At 64.8% G+C, this 15,393-nt stretch overlaps 3 protein-coding genes across 3 annotated transcripts in view; 1 reads left to right on the top strand and 2 right to left on the bottom strand.

Moving 5' to 3' along the window:
- Positions 1 to 2,574, bottom strand: part of EMIHUDRAFT_450514 (succinate dehydrogenase flavo protein subunit,subunit A Fp subunit, mitochondrial) — a 4,471-nt gene extending 1,897 nt beyond the window's left edge. The window contains exons 1-9 of the mRNA XM_005776926.1: positions 2,385 to 2,574; positions 1,671 to 1,975; positions 1,148 to 1,440; positions 989 to 1,079; positions 871 to 917; positions 721 to 795; positions 500 to 596; positions 125 to 177; positions 1 to 38 (exon numbers count right to left, since the gene is read on the bottom strand). Coding sequence (XP_005776983.1) covers positions 1 to 38; positions 125 to 177; positions 500 to 596; positions 721 to 795; positions 871 to 917; positions 989 to 1,079; positions 1,148 to 1,440; positions 1,671 to 1,975; positions 2,385 to 2,544 — 1,159 coding nt within the window. The 5' untranslated portion in view covers positions 2,545 to 2,574. The remainder of the gene's footprint in view (positions 39 to 124; positions 178 to 499; positions 597 to 720; positions 796 to 870; positions 918 to 988; positions 1,080 to 1,147; positions 1,441 to 1,670; positions 1,976 to 2,384) is intronic.
- Positions 2,575 to 9,357: 6,783 nt separating this feature from the next.
- On the top strand, positions 9,358 to 12,251 carry EMIHUDRAFT_64876 (hypothetical protein; the record flags this gene model as incomplete). Its single annotated transcript, XM_005776925.1, has 3 exons — positions 9,358 to 9,492; positions 9,630 to 11,350; positions 11,597 to 12,251. The coding sequence occupies 3 exons, from the start codon at positions 9,358 to 9,360 to the stop codon at positions 12,249 to 12,251; spliced, it is 2,511 nt and encodes an 836-aa protein (XP_005776982.1).
- A 785-nt stretch (positions 12,252 to 13,036) lies between these two features.
- Positions 13,037 to 13,426, bottom strand: EMIHUDRAFT_435365 (hypothetical protein; the record flags this gene model as incomplete). The annotated part of the gene is made up of 3 exons (XM_005776924.1): positions 13,403 to 13,426; positions 13,107 to 13,291; positions 13,037 to 13,076 (listed from the first exon to the last, which is right to left on the bottom strand). Coding segments are annotated over exons 2-3 (219 nt in total), but the record flags the coding sequence as incomplete, so codon positions are not given.
- Between the last annotated feature and the right edge of the window lie 1,967 nt (positions 13,427 to 15,393).

Raw genomic sequence — 15,393 nt, 5'->3', positions numbered from 1 at the left:
CGGCAAAGATGGCGGCCGTCTCCGAGATGCCGGGGAGCCTGTGTTGGGGGGGGGGGGGGGGGTCGGCCTCCGCCGTGTGTGCCCGTGGGTAGGGGGTTGGGGGGAGGGCGTGTGCGAGGCGGACCGTTCGGCGAGGACATCGGGCGGGATGTGGTTCAGGTAGAGGTAGATGTGGTCCTGCCCGGGGGGAGGGGGCGGGGTTGGTGGGGGGTGAGGGGCGGAGGAGGCGTCTCATGCTCGAGGCTGCAGGGCGAGGGGGGCTAGGGCGAGGGGGGCTAAGGCGAGGGGGGCTGCAGGGCGAGGGAGGGCTAGGGCGAGGAGGGGCTAGGGCGAGGGGGGGCTAGGGCGAGGGGGGGCTAGGGCGAGGGGGGCTAGGGCGAGGGGGGGCTAGGGCGAGGGAGGGCTAGGGCGAGGGGGGCTAGGGCGAGGGGGGCTAGGGCGAGGGAGGGCTAGGGCGAGGGAGGGCTAGGGCGAGGGGGGCTAGGGCGAGGGAGGGCTCCTTGTCCGGCCCCACGCCGCGGCCCTCGTTGATCTCCATCGTCATCGACCGCGAGACGACGTCGCGCGAGGCGAGGTCCTTTGCAGTCGGCGCGTACCTGGCAGGGGGGAGGGGTTGCAGAGTGGACAAGGGAGAGGAGAGGGAGGAGGAGAGCAGAGAGGAGAGGAGAGGAGAGGAGAGGAGAAGAGGAGAGCAGAGGAGGAGAGGAGGACGTGTCTCACCGCTCCATGAAGCGCTCGCCCTCCGCGTTGCGCAGGATCCCTCCTTCCCCGCGCGCCCCCTCCGTGATGAGACACCTGCGCGCCGCGGGACGAGCCGGCAGTGGGCAGAGGGGTGGCCCGGAGGAAGGGGGGCCGGGAGGGCCGTCTCACCCGGCGCCGTAGATGCCGGTCGGGTGGAACTGCACGAACTCGAGGTCCTGCAGGGGCAATCGAGCAACATCAGAACCACAAGAGGACGCGGTCTCGTACTCTCTCAAGTTCGAGGTGCCTGCAGGGGCAGCCCCGCGCGCGCCACCATCGCCGACCCGTCGCCCGTGCACGTGTGCGCCGACGTGGCCGAGTACCACGCGCGCCCGTACCTGCGGGCGAGGGGCGGGGGTGGGGGGTGGGGGTGGGGGTGGGGCTGGAGGCCTGGGCGCGCCCGCACCCGCCCGTCGCGAGCACGGTGTTCTTGCACTGGAAGCGGTGCAGCGAGCCATCCTCCATGCAGAGCGCCATCACCCCGACGCACGCGCCTAGAGGGACGGCGGGGCGAGACCTACCACCCCTCGCCCCGGTGCGGGCCGCCGTCTCTCCAGCGCAGCCGCCGGCGTCGTCCATGATGAGGTCGAGCGCGAAGTACTCTAGGAAGAACTCCGTCTCGTGCCTCACCGCCTGGCCGTAGAGTGTGTGCAGGATCGCGTGCCCCGTCCGGTCGGAGCAGGCGCAGCAGCGGTACGCCTGAGGGGCGCGTCGCCGACGTGTCCATGACAGGAGCACGCGCAGCAGCAGCACACGCCTGGCCGCCCTTCCCGACTACGCCACTCTCTAGCAGCACACGCCTGGCCGCCCTTCCCGACTACGCCACTCTCTAGCAGCACACGCCTGGCCGCCCTTCCCGACTACGCCACTCTCTAGCAGCACACGCCTGGCCGCCCTTCCCGACTACGCCACTCTCTAGCAGCACACGCCTGGCCGCCCTTCCCGTAGTCGAGCGACTGGCCGCCAAAGGCACGCTGGTAGATCTTGCCCTCGTCCGTCCGCGAGAAGGGGACGCCGTAGTGCTCGAGCTCGATCACCGTCCGCGGCGCCTCCTTGCACATGTAGTGGATCGCGTCTTGGTCTCCCAGCCAGTCGGACCCCTTGACTGTGTCGTACATGTGCCAGCGCCAGTCGTCAACAGACATGTTGCCCAGGGCGGCGTTGATGCCACCCTGCGCCGCCACCGTGTGCGAGCGCGTCGGGAAGAGCTTGGTGATGCACGCCGTCTTGAACCCTGGGGGCAGGGACGAGCGGGCTGAGCGCCGGCGCGAGCGAGGCTGCGGGCGGGGAGGAGGAGGAGGGGAGGGAAGGGAGCCGGGCCAAGGCGCCGAGTGTCGGGTGAGGGCGGGGAAGGGAGGAAGGAGGGACTGCGGCTGCGGCTGCGGCTGCACACCGCCGCCAAGCGCGCTGCCTGGAGGCGGCTAGCCGGCCTCCCTCGCGCGAGCGAGGCGCGAGTGGGGCCAGAGGTGCAAGGTGCGAGGTGCGAGGCAGTGACGGTCATCGGCGGAGGGGAGGAGGGAGGGCGGCCGAAACCGGGAGGCGGAGTCGGTGGTCCGGGGGGGGGGAGGGGGGGGAGCAGGGTCCGGCCACGGGGCGTCTGTGGGTGGATTTGCAGTCGAGGTGGATTTGCAGCGGCCGCGCACCGTGGTTGGCGAGCCCAAAGGCCGCGCGCAAGCCGGCGCCCCCAGCTCCGACGACGACGGCGTCATACGCGTGATCCGTGATCTTGTAGTCCGATGACGAGGCCAAGCCGCGGCGCCCCCGCGTGAGCGGCGCGCGCAGCACGGACGAAGCACGCCTCATCAACCCGAGTGCGGCGGCGGCCGAACTGGACGTCGCCGACAAAAGAGAAGTTTCTTGCCCGGCCGCCAACGACGGCACTCCAAGTGCTCCAAGCCATCAACCCGAGTCGCAGGGGCCGGACTTGTATTGGGAAGGAGGAGACTCGGCTGGCGGAGTGCGCTGCGCGGGGCCTGCGCGGGATGTAGCCGGATGACCACGCTAGCAGATGTGAAGCTGAAGCGGTCTCGGGCACCGCACCGTGCTGCCACAAACAAAGCACAAACAAGTAATCTCTCTCGCAAAGCACAAACAATGATCAATGACAATGTGCTGCCACAAACAAAGGTCAAAGCACCACTAGCGATTTCGCGCGGAGGGCGTAGTGAAGTGCTGGGGCGCGCACTGTGTGTTATTCGGGTGGGGATTCATCAGTGGTAAGCGGCTTTAGTCACAGATCCAAGCTCAGACGTCACACCAACACCACAAACACGCTCACTTCGCCGCTGCTGTAGATTAGCCTCCGGGGGCCCATGCTACGTCGAAGCACAGACCCATCTCGGCACTCACGGGCTGCCACGCGCAACCCCTCCGACCCCCCGGGACCCGTAGGCGTCGAAGAGGCGCTCTCGGGGGGCCGTTCTGAGTTCATGCTACCACGAAGCACACTGTGCTGCGTCGAAGCACCGGGCCCGAGTCCGGAAGGCGGATGGTCGCGAGGTGTGCCTCCGGCGGGTCCTGGCCGGACGGGCAGGCGCGCTACGCCAACATCACCACAGCGCTGGACCAAAAAATCGAAATAAATGCTGAATTGTGAGTGAGCCTATCGAGCGCGCTGTATACTACTCACGCAGGATGCATTCACGCCTCGCTAACGGCGTCGACTTCCCGCTCCGGCTGGCCGGACAAGAGGCCAGCTTCGGCCGACAGAGAGAGCCCTCTCCCGCCCCACGCCGCCGCTCGGCTCCCCCATCCTTTTGAGGTCACGAGCTCGCCGTCCCGGAGCTCCGCAGCTTTCCCTTTTAGAGCTGTTTAACATTAACTTTGGGCCTAACAGTTGCGCTAGTGTTGGCTGAAATCCTTAACGTTGTTCAAGTGTTCACCCCAGCCCATGCTGTTACTGTTTGTTACTGTTGTTGCTGTTGTTCAGCGGTCAGCAAGCAGAAAATGCCAAAAAATCCGGGTAAAACCCGAAAATACCTGGGTTTTTTCGGGTATTTTCGGGTATTACCCGCACTGGACGCTGGAGATCGTCGTGGGTCACTGCCAGGCCTTCCTTATTGTTGTTCAGCCGGCCTAACGTTAGCTACTGTTGTTGGGGAGCCCCACTGTTCTGTTGTTACTGTTAACACTAGCAACACTGTTCAGCTCCCAACGTTAAACAGCTCTATATCCCTTTTGCTCCGAGCTCCACAGCCGCCCGCCGACAAACGGGCGCCGCAGCACGTCGGCTCCTTGTTGGCTCTGCGGCAGATCCGCTCCCACACCACGGGCACGTCGCACCCCCAGCGCATACACGGAAGGACGGGCAGATGCGCCCAAAGCCAGTGGCCCGCCCGCGCGGTGCGGACGCCGGCGCGCACGACAGCGCTCCGCTCGACCCACAGGCCGAGGAGCGTCCACGGGCTCGTGTCGTGAGCAGCGGCGATGCGCAGCAGAAGCCGGAACGTGGTGATGCAGAGCAGGAGGAACAACAGCACCAAAGCGCCAGCGGTCACTCCCACGTTTTGCTATATTGGCTTCAGGCATAAGGCCGGAATCACCACCGCCAGGCTCACGCGGGGTCATCGGCGGCGTCGACGGCGGGTCGAGAGGCAGCGTCGGCGGCGGCTCGACGGGCAGAGTCGAAAGCGCGGGTGGCTGTGCTGGCGGCGTTGGCGGCACAGACGGCAGCGCTAGGGCGAGAAGGGGCAGCAGAAACGTTGCCCGCCAAAAGAAAGCCAATTGTCACTTGGGCCCTCGGGGCGGCCTTCTCTCGAGGTCTCGAGATACACAAAGCGGCCAAGCAGAAACGCGCCCGATGAGCTTATAAAGAAAGAAAGAAAGAAAACAGACACGCCAAACGAGGGATGGGACGAGGACACAGGAGTCCACACCTGCACGAGCAGGATTTTGGAAGAACGATCAGGGGGACAGGTGGGGCTCTCCTGCTCCTGACAAGGGACACGATAGACTCGCAGCGCGGTGCGCGGTGGACTCCCACATCCACTGGCGGTCTCATCTCAGCGATGAGCTTATCACGTCCACCAAAACGAGCTCGCTTTTCTCGCACTTTTTTCTTCTCCTCCCAGGGAAGACCGAGGAGGCGGCCCTCGACATCGTGCGCTTCGAGCGGCAGCGCAACAAGCTCACCTCGCTGGGCTTAGCTCGCTGCGGCATCGGCCGGCCCCCCACACACACATACAACATATATGCTGCTTGTCCTGCTCGGAGTCTCTGCCTCCCACCAAAGAACACGACTCGCATTGAAAAACACAAGTTGGCCGCTGCGAGACAACCAGGACCCGACAAATCCGCTGCGAGACGAGTCGCAGCCCGCACATGCGGTCTGCGTGACAGGCCTCGAGCGCAGTTTTGTCGCCATCGGCGACAACGTCCGGCAAGGGATTCTCCGTTTCCTGGGCACTCCATCAATCCAATTTTTCGGCGTCCGTCCGCGGCAAGACAACTGGACGATGATCCGCCAGCTGTTTCCAGTGACGGAGAATCAGATTGAGCTCCAGACGTGGTGCTATAAATCCGACGCGGAATTCAACCTCACGAGCACGTGGCAGCACTGTGACGCGAGAGCGCGCGCCCACGACTGCCGTCGCGCCTTCCTGCAAGCGCTGTGCGACCTTGCGCACTGCGAGGCCATGATCAGGGCCCACGAACTGTCTAGGCGTGGACACTTCAAGACCATCACACGGCTGCGGCCCGACTTGTTCTGGGAGGCGGTCGTGGAGGCGCCTGTGATCGACGTGATCGACAACACGACGGTCTACGTCCCAGCCTCGGATAGCCAAGGCGGGATCAATGACCACATGGCGTATGGCGGCCGCTGGGCCATGCAACAGTATTTGACGCGCGGTCGCCACATCATGACAGCGCCAACGCTGGCAAAAACCCTCAAAGGATCCGAATGGAACATGAAGCACTTGCGTCGCGGTCTCAAAGGAGCCAACACCGAGCAGTTCTTGCAGCTTACGCTCCGCTTAGACGGGGTGCGAGGAGTGCCGATGCGGGACTGGATGTACTGCTATTACCGCGGCAAACCGCATTGGAGCGATACTCACGGCTGCGTGGGGCGCACGCGCTGTCGCAGCCCATGTAGAAGTCTGCACTGCGACCGGTCAGGTGCACGGTCTGGGGAGTGCGCCTGCTCAAATCAGACATGCGCGGAGGTTCGCGCTAGTGGCCGAGGCCCGTTCAGACATCACTTCTGCGGCAAAGGGGGAAGGATGTCGTTTGGCGTGTTTGGGAACGCAGCGCCGCGGATGTCTCACACACCGTGCGTCGATGTCATCGGTCGCCAGCTGTTCCACTCTTGCCCAGACCGACTAGACTCCTTGAGTCACCAAGCTCTTGGACCAAGTTCAACTCGTTCTGAGGCTGATGACCAGACGTGCTGGCCGGCATGCCCATGGCCGCTAGGCCCCGACGGAAAGACGCCAATCTCCTATACTTCACTAGACCAGCTGCCGCGGTGCGTGCTGCCGTCCATGGAGAAAACGTCGGCGTTGGCGGTCGATGGCAGATGTGACGCGCAGAGAACACGAGAGGTAAAGTCACAGGGCGGTGTCTTCGCAATCCGTCCTCTGGCACTGAAGACGCCGCGGCCAGCATGCAAATGGGAGCTGCAGCGGCATAATGATACACATAGATCAAATAGATAATGATACAATAGATCGCGGCGCATCTATGTGTCCTCAGATGTCGGAGCATTGAATACGCATCTCTATCGAAGCATTTACTTAGATACGATTCTTCATTCTTGTTTGTTTTTGAGAGCGCCTTCGTTGTTAATATTGCACAATACGTAATTACACAAACGGACGGTCACTTGCTCTCTGGGGGGAGGCGGGGGCCCTGGAGGGTATCCATGCGGGGGGGAGATGGGGTCCCATGGCCCGCCGCAGGCGCCGATTTTTTCGGCACTTTTTTCTTTTTTGCGCGATTTTTTACTTGTTTCATGGGAATTCGCTGTACTTGCAGCATGCTATCACGCCTTGCGACAGCCTGTCGGCGCTGCTGACCGTGCCATGCTGCACAATTGACCACCTGCATAGCTCGCGGCCTTAGTATCAAGCATTCAGTGACGACCTGATCCTACGGTCAGTAGGAAGGTGTCCTTCTATCGTGTGCACGCTTCTGACGCAATGCGCGTCACAGACTGCCTCGGCGACTGGCTGCTGGCACTCTCGAGGCTATGCCTACACAGCCTCGCGCGCATGGGCAGTCAAGAGGGACCATGCACTTTCTCAGGACAGCGCCGGTGCCTCTCTCTTGGACCGGCAAACGTGGTGGTCTCGTGTCACCAATGTGGGACCAGTGCGGCATCGCGCCATCGACAGCTCTGAACTGCGCCTCACCACTGACCGGGAAGGCCGCCAAGTGGGCCAGCACCGGTCACACATTGTGGCAGCAGTCAGCAGTTGTCTGATAGCTAGAGCAGCAGCGTCAGGGTCGCAGGGTCGGATCGTGTCAAGCCTCTCGCCCGGCCGGCCACGTGCAGACGTCGGCCTGTCTGCTGTCTGGAGTGATCTGTCGGCGGTCAGTACGACCGATCAGGTTGGAGGTTTCTCATGATTGGAGGGTCTATCTGTGTGTACTCCTCGAGATCTCTCCAAATCTGCCCTCTGATTAACCTAGCTTAATCGGGAAGTTGGTGCTAGTAGAGACTAGTAGAGCCGGAGCCCCGTTTCCGCACTGCGGCGCGGCGCACGGTGCCTCCGGGGGCCCCCGCCTCCCCCCAGAGCACTTGCTGCAGCCACGTAACGCGCACACACCCACACCGCACCACACTCCGCGCCCGCGCCCCCCCCCCCCCCCGCCCCGCCTAGGTTGGAAGGAGATGGGAAGATGGAACAGCCCGAGGAAAGGAGCTAACAAACACGTATGGGAGGTTGAAGTTGTGCACCACGCTGCCCGGCGTTTCTCACTTTCCGGGACAGCCCCGCCCTTGCGAGGCAGGAAAGTGGCGGCTACCCCGTACGCCCTGTTGTCTACGACCCCCTCGCCGACCGTCCAGACTCCCCTTCTCCGTCTCCAACCCCGACGTGCCGACGAACCGTTGAGTCTCTGCCCCGCGCGTCCCCGCCCTTCGCCGTCTCTCTCTCACCGACACACATCGCACACGCACATAGAAGACAAACCCGGCGTTCTGCTCTCAAAAGAAAAGAAACATGGGAAGGAGGAGACCAGCGGGGGAGACTCCCTGCCTATGCAACACCCCAGAGAGGGGCTGCCATCGCCGAAGCTGTGCCTAAGCATATAACTCCCAAACCCGCAGCGGCGGCCCGGGGGGCCTTGGGGGCAGGCCAGCCTGCCGGACCGCTGTTGCACGGGGCCAAGCACCAGAAGATGAGTGTAGTTGATGGATTGGGCTGCCGACCGCGCCTCCAGCGCGAGCGTGACACTGCACTTGGCGCCGAGCGGCCGCGGCCCAGACCTTGTGCAGGCCGACCCTCATTGCGCACGCCGGTCCGGACCGATGGCGCTCGATGTGGAGCAAGCAAGACCCCCCCCCCCCCCCCTCGCCGCGCGCCCGACCTTTGAACGGCCGCCAGGAGCACCAAGAGAACTCCTCACGGCTGTGCTCAAGGGGCTTCGACCGGCCTCGGCTGGGGGGGGGCGGGTTGTCCCGGTTGCGGACGCGTTCTGCAGCCCCCTGGGCGTGGGTCAGCACCCCAAAACTGCCCCCCGGCGGCATACAGCACTGCCAGCCAGCCTCTTCCTCCTCCTCAAGGGCTGTACTATGGCCATATTGCGCCGCCTCCTGCTGGTGCAGCCGGGCGCGCGCGCGCCGCGGGCGCCTCGGCGCGCGCACGGCACCTTTGAGAATCCCCGCGTCCCTCCCTCCTAGTCACAATCTCAATATCTCGACTCTCGAACACGAAGTGCTGCGATCGGGGGTGGTCCAATTTTTCTTTTCTTTTTTTGGGTCCTGTGGGCACCCTACTCAAGACTGCTTCAGCAGCGTGCACCTCGATCCTGTACCGTGTTTGTTATGACCCCCCCCAATGAGCACACCAGCGAGGGAGGGCGAGACGATCGAGGGGTCCAGTACCATGCGGAATCGATCGACCCTATCCAGTGCTCAATCAAGAGTCATGTCAATCAAGCAAGAGTCAAGACTCAAGTTTCAAGATAGACCGAGAATGAGACCGCCAGTGGAGTTGGGAGTCCACCGAGCACCGCGCTGCGAGCCTGTCGTGTCCCTTGTCAGGAGCAGGAGAGGAACCCCTTGGGCCCAACCGCTAAGAATCCGATTTCTTTGCCGCTGCGCTGTGGCGGGCGGGTCCCTGTGTCTCTCGGGGAATTCCGACATGGTGTGCCTACCGCGCCGCGCTCAAACCCTGCCCGCCGCACTGAGCAGCTCCTCTCCCTTCGCCCCCGCTGCGCTCTGCAACCCCTCCATTCCCACCGCGCCCTAGTCCCCGTGTCACTGAGAGACCGCGCACAGCAATGCGACGCTCTGTGCACGGTGCGTCGCACGCGTGGATAGGGGGATATTGCCGCGCGCGCGCGCGCGATCCACGCCCCCTCGGTCTGGATTGATAGAGTGGCGTCCGCCAGCCGAGCCTCCCACCCCTCCACCTGCCCGCCGTGCCACCGACTGCCAGCTGCTGAGCGCTCATGGCGTCCCTCTGTCCAAAGGGTGAGCTATGGCGGTCCAAGAAGATGCAGCTGGTGCAGCTGATTGTACAGAACGATGCGGCGCACGCTGTCATGTCTCACCTGGGCGAGCTGGGAAAGATGCAGATGCGTGACGTGCGCTCGCCCACTGCAGCCAGCCTCCCCTGCGCGCCGGTTGCTCCCCGCCTCGTCACCCCAACACCCTCGCCCTCGGTCGCCTGACCGCCGCCCGGCCTGACCGCCGCCCGGCCCGCCCTCCTCGGTGCGTGCAGCTCAACGCCGGCACCTCCTTCTACAAGCGCTCCTTCGTGGACGAGGTTCGCGAGTGCGACGAGCTCGGCCGCATCCTGCGCAGCATTGGCGACGAGCTCGATGCGGCCGGCATCAAGCCTGCGCAGACGCGCGTTGACGTTCTCGAGCTTCCCGAGCTTGGCAAGGTCGACACGCAGCTGCGCGAGGTGGAGGTGGAGCTTGAGAGCCTCAAGGCGTCCCAGGCCCTCTTCGAGAAGAACCACAACGCCCTCGAGGAGCAGGCCATCGTGCTCGCGATGGGCAAAAACTTCTACAACACTGGCGAGGGGGCGCTCGCCTCCCGGGAGCTCGAGGCCGACAACGAGCTCCTCTCCCTCTCCGAGTTTGGCGCGCCGAGCAGGTGGCGCGGTCACCGCCCCTCTCCGGCCCCGCCGCCGCCTCTCACCGGCCCTCCCCGCGCCCTCAGCTCAATGCTCGGCGTCGTGGCCGGTGTCGTCAAGACGGAGTTCGTCGCCTCGCTCGAGCGCATCCTCTTCCGCGCCACGCGCGGCAACTGCGTCTTCCAGCAGAAGCGGATCAAGAAGCTGCTCCTCGACGCCGGCACCGCCAAGGACGGCCCCGAGCTCACGCAGAAGAGCTTCTTCATGGTCTTCTTCACTGGTGGCGTGCTCGGGGACAAGGTGTCCAAGATTGCAACCTACTTTGGAGCCACCCTGTACAAGTACCCCGACCTGCCGGGGGAGCACGCGAGGATGGTGGTCGAGGTCGACCGGCGGCTCACCGAGTCCTCCGAGGTGCTCGCACGCTCGACGGCCATCCTCAACAATGCGCTGCAGAGGTGCGCGCACGACTATGCGCTCTGGACGCACGTGGTGGGGCGCGAAAAGATGGTCTACGACGCGCTCAACAAGTGCGAGTTCGACATCAAGCGCCACGTCTTCATCGCAGAGGGCTGGGTTTGCACAGACGAGTACGAGATGATCCACGCCGAGCTCCAGCGAGCGGCAATCTCGCGCGGCCTCGACACGCGCCCCATCATGAACCAGCTGCGGTCGCGGCTGACCCCTCCCACCTACGTGCCGACCAACAGCTTCACGAGCGGGTTCCAGGCGCTCGTCAACACGTACGGCACGCCGCGCTACCGCGAGGTGAACCCGGGCGCCTTCTGCTGCATCCTCTTCCCCTACCTTTTCGGCATCATGTTTGGCGACTTTGGGCACGGCCTGCTCTTTGCCCTCTTTGGGCTGTACCTCATCTCCAAGGAGAAGGAGTGGGAGGGCAAGGACCTCGGCGACATGCTCGAGATGGTGTACGGTGGCCGCTACATCTGCTTCCTCAACGGCGTCTTCGGCGCCTTTGTCGGCCTCCTCTACAACGAGGCGTTCGCCTTCCCGATGGGCTTCTTTGGCACCTCTCGCTGGTTGGGCCCGGGGGGCGAGACGTGCGCGAATGGCGAGGACTGCGAACTCTCGCCCGAGCTGGGAATCTACCCGGTTGGGATCGACCCCATCTGGCACGTAACGGAGAACAAGATCACCTTCTTCAACTCGCTCAAGATGAAAATCTCGATCGTGGTCGGCGTGCTGCAGATGTCGCTCGGCGTCTTCCTCTCGCTGCTCAACCACCTCGAGTACAAGGACTACAAGAAGGTTGTCTTCCAGTTCATCCCCGAGATTGTCTTCTTTGAGGGCATCTTCGGCTACCTCGTCCTAACCATCTTTTACAAGTGGGCGACGGACTGGTCGTGCGTCGGCGACGGCATCTGCCAGCCGGCGCCCTCGCTCCTCACCCTCCTCATCAACATGTTCATGTCGCCGACGGACGACATCACGACGCCACTCTACGGCATCGAGTGCTTCGGAGGGCCCGAAGACGGCTCGTCCTACAAGGGCGGTTGCAGTAACGTCTTCGCGCTCGGCTACTGCTCCTACCCGGCGCTGAAAGCGGCGTGCCCCCATTCGTGCGAGGGATATCTGGGCATTTCCAGCGGGCCCGACGGTAGCACGGTCGGGAGCTACGTCGACAAGCTGGGTCCGAACGCCGGGCAGCTCAAGGTCTGCATCTCGCCGATGCAGTCCTCCATCCAGGGCACCCTGCTCATCGCCGCCTTCTGCGCCGTGCCGGTGCTGCTCCTCGCCATCCCGTTCATCGAGATTTACCAGCACTCGGGCAAGCGCGGCAACCAGTCGTACGCGAACCTCGACGATGACACCGACGGCGCCCAGCCGGCCCCAGCCGGAGAGGAGCACCACGAGTTCTCTGCCGGCGATGCCTTCATTCACCAGGGCATCCACACGATCGAGTTTGTGCTCGGCGGCATCTCAAACACGGCGTCGTACTTGCGGCTCTGGGCGCTCTCGCTCGCGCACTCGCAGCTCGCCGAGCTCTTCAAGGACATGATCCTTGGCTCGGGCCTCAAGTCGCGTATCGAGAACCCGTATCTCGCAGCGTTCGTCCTCTTCATCGCGTTCTCGATGTGGGCCATCATCTCACTCGTGGTGCTCATGGCGATGGAGAACCTCTCCTCCTTTCTGCACGCGCTGCGGCTGCAGTGGGTCGAGTTCCAGAACAAGTTCTACTACGGTGACGGCCAAAAGTTCTCGCCCTTCACCTTTGCGGCCATCGGACAGGCGGAGGAATAAGAGGGAGGTGAGGCGCCGCAGTTTGCCTCAAGTGCCGGGCCGCCCCCGCTGCGGGGGCGCAGCCGTCGCCACATCGGTCATCAACAACCACGAACCAGCTCTAGGCCAACCGCAAGCACCTTTTCGGCAAAAAGAGCAGCTCGGTAGCACTCCACAGAGTCAAGAGCTTGTCACACTTGGTGTGAGGTATTAGTTAAAGTTCTTGACAAAAATGACAGTTGTGGAGGAGCGTTTCGCTGGCATATACGTGTCTTGCAGAGAGGCGGAGCGATGCAGGTTGCAGCTGCGATGCACAGCGTGCATGTGGGCTTTGGGGCGGCTTTTCTCAGGCGCTGTGCGCGGGGATATCGGTCACCCGGGCCGCTCGCATGCAAAGAGTCGACAGTCGTCTCCCCACAGTGTCTATCCCCCTACGACCCCTCACGTCGGGAAGTGCATGGGCCCCCAGCTATCCCGCCGCCGCCCGCCCAGCCTGGTTGAAGTCCCAAGACGCGGATACACGCTCTCACCCATCCGCCCCCTCAATCGCTCGCCTCCTATCTGAGCCATCAGAGGGGCCCTGCGATGCACGGGCCAGCCTGCGGGTGCGGGGCGTCGCCACGACCCGACCGCGCGCGCCTGCCGCCCCGCCGAGAGTCCCTCCCTAGACCTGCTGCTCCGATGAGAGCAGACCTTGGCTGCCTTCCTTGGCCGGCATCATCTCGTCGCCAGACCGTGACGAGTCGCCGTACCCAATCTCGCGCTGCTTCATCGCCTGCGCGTTATACCTCTGCGTATACACAAACGGGTCGGTGCTCGTCGTGCGGCTCCGCGTCAGAAAATCGCCTGCGCAGGCGGCGCCGCGGTGGGTAGCACAGCGGCGGGGCTCTCCAGTGTTGCTCTCCCGGCGGCGCGCCAATGTTGCTCAGAACGCCGCTGCTGAAGGCGTTGCGGTATCGTCCCATCTCGTCGCGCAAGTAGACGTAGCGGTGCTTGTTGAGGTGCTCGTTGGTGGTCAGGTTCGAGGCAATCAGCCACCAGTGGTACGAGTTCATCACTACCTGCCGACGACGGCGGAGCGGGCGGTGGCGGGCGGTGGCGCGCGGCGGCGGGCGGCGGCGGGACGGGCGGCGGCGGGCGGTGGCGCGGTGGGGCGGGGCGGCGGCGCGCGCCGCAAACAGCGAGAAGAGGAGATGGTCGCACAGCTGGAGGAGCACCTAATTAATTAATTAATGAATCCTTAATAAAGAAGAGGAGATGGTCGCACAGCTGTGCGAGCCCCTTGCGGAGGGGAGGCGCGCGAGTGGGAGGGTGAGCCTCGCGGCGCGGCAGGCGGGCTCTGGCGGAGGGAGGGAGGGGAGGGGAGCCGCACCCAGCCGTTGCGGCCGACTCGCAGGAGGTACTCGAGGCAGAGCGCCGCGTCGAGCGGGATGGCGACCAGGCCGCAAAACATGAATGCGATGAAGAGGGCGTAGTTGCGCGCGCCGATGGTGTTGTGCACGTACGGGCAGTGGTGGTCGAAGGCGGAGACGCACCGCTTGAGCTCGCCGCAGTGCTTGGAGCGCAGCGGGCGCGCGATGTGGCAAGTGTGGCAGAGCGGGCCGATCGCGGTCGCCTCCTCGATCCTGCCGTCCGCCGCGAGCTCGAGGGCGCGCCTACGGGGAGCGAAGACGAGGCTGGCGGGAGGCGCGTGCAGTGCCGGCCGTCGGCGTCGGGGCTCGGGTGCGCCGGTACTGGGCGTTTGCGTCGCCCGACGTGTCGATGCTGCCTGCGGCGGCGGGAGGGCGGGGCTGGGGGCGAGGTCGGCCGAGGCGGTCCCGAGGCGGCCTCACGGTGCGCGCGGGTGGGGAGGGTGAGGGGGGGCCGGGAGGCGACGGGGAGTGGTCGGGTGAGGGGTGAAAGGGGGGGAGAGACGGGCGGCGCGATGCGCGTCAGGGGGAGAGCGGCGCCCGGGTCAGTCATGTAGGTAGCGAAGATGAACAAGTACATGCCGAGGAAGGAGGAGGCGAAGGCGAGGTGGCGCATCGGCGCGTCCACCTCCTGCGGGGGGGCGGGAGGCGGGTGCGGTGAGGCCCACTCGCTCGCGTGGTCACTTCATGGACGAGCTGCCGCCGCTCCTGCGCGAGGCGGTAGTACGTGACCGCCGCGGCGAAGCTGTTGACCCAAAAGAAGTAAAACATCACCTTGTCCGAGGCGCCGCCCTGGAAGCAGAGGGGAGGGGGAGGGGGCGGGAGGGGGTGGGAGAGAGGGCGCGTGCTCGGCCCGCCCGCCCGCCCTCCGCGCGCCTGTCCCATGATCGTGTAGAAGCAGCGCATGAGTGGCGCAGGGTTGAGCGGCGCGAGAGCCTGCAGCACGGTGCCGGGGGAGAGGAAGAGAGTCGGTCCACTCGCTCCTCCGACCCACGGCACCCTCCTGCCTGACACACGGTGCGCCGGCAGCCATGGCAAGGACACCAGCTCTGACTAGCTCCTCTTCTTCTTCGCGCGCCTGCAGCACGTGCCGGTAGCCGCGCTCGCGCGCCACGTCGATCGGCGTGCGCCCCTTGTTGTCCTTAAGCTTGACGAGCTGCGTCGGGTTGGGCGTCGCCTCGATGATGTACTCGATCACCTGGCGCGGCGGAGGCGCGGCGCTGAGTGGACCTCGGCCGAGCCTCCTCCCCCCCCCCCCCCCCCAACCCCTCCTCGCCTGCAGCGACCCCTGCGCTGAGGCGAGGTGCATCGGCGTCGAGCCGTACGAGTCGGCGGCGTCGGCGGGCAGGCCTGGCGGAGGGGAGGGTGAGGGGTTGAGGGGTTGAGGGGGTGAGGGGGTGAGGGGGTGAGGGGGGTCGAGGGCGAGGGCGGGCGTGCCGAGGTAGTGGAGGAGGGCGACGGTCTGCTGGTTGTTCTTGTACGCGGCCCAGTGGAGCGCCGAGTCGGAGTAGACGTCGAGCAGGTTGATGTCTGCGCGCTGCTGGACGAGAAAGAAGACGAGGACGGTGTGGTCGTACTGGGAGGCGATGACGAGCGGCGTCGTGCCCTGCGCAGGGGAGCGCGATCCGTCACCGCGCAGGCGCACTGGAGAGGGGAGGAAGGAGGGGGAGAGGAGAGAGATGAAGGAGCTAGCAGAGGGAGAGTGGGAGGAGAGAGGAGAGAGGAGAGAGGAGAGAGTGAGGCGACCTTGACGT

Source organism: Emiliania huxleyi, assembly GCF_000372725.1.
Source record: "Emiliania huxleyi CCMP1516 unplaced genomic scaffold EMIHUscaffold_27, whole genome shotgun sequence".
NCBI classification, from domain to species: Eukaryota; Haptophyta; order Isochrysidales; family Noelaerhabdaceae; genus Emiliania; species Emiliania huxleyi.
This window is presented reverse-complemented; position numbering and strand designations above follow the sequence as displayed.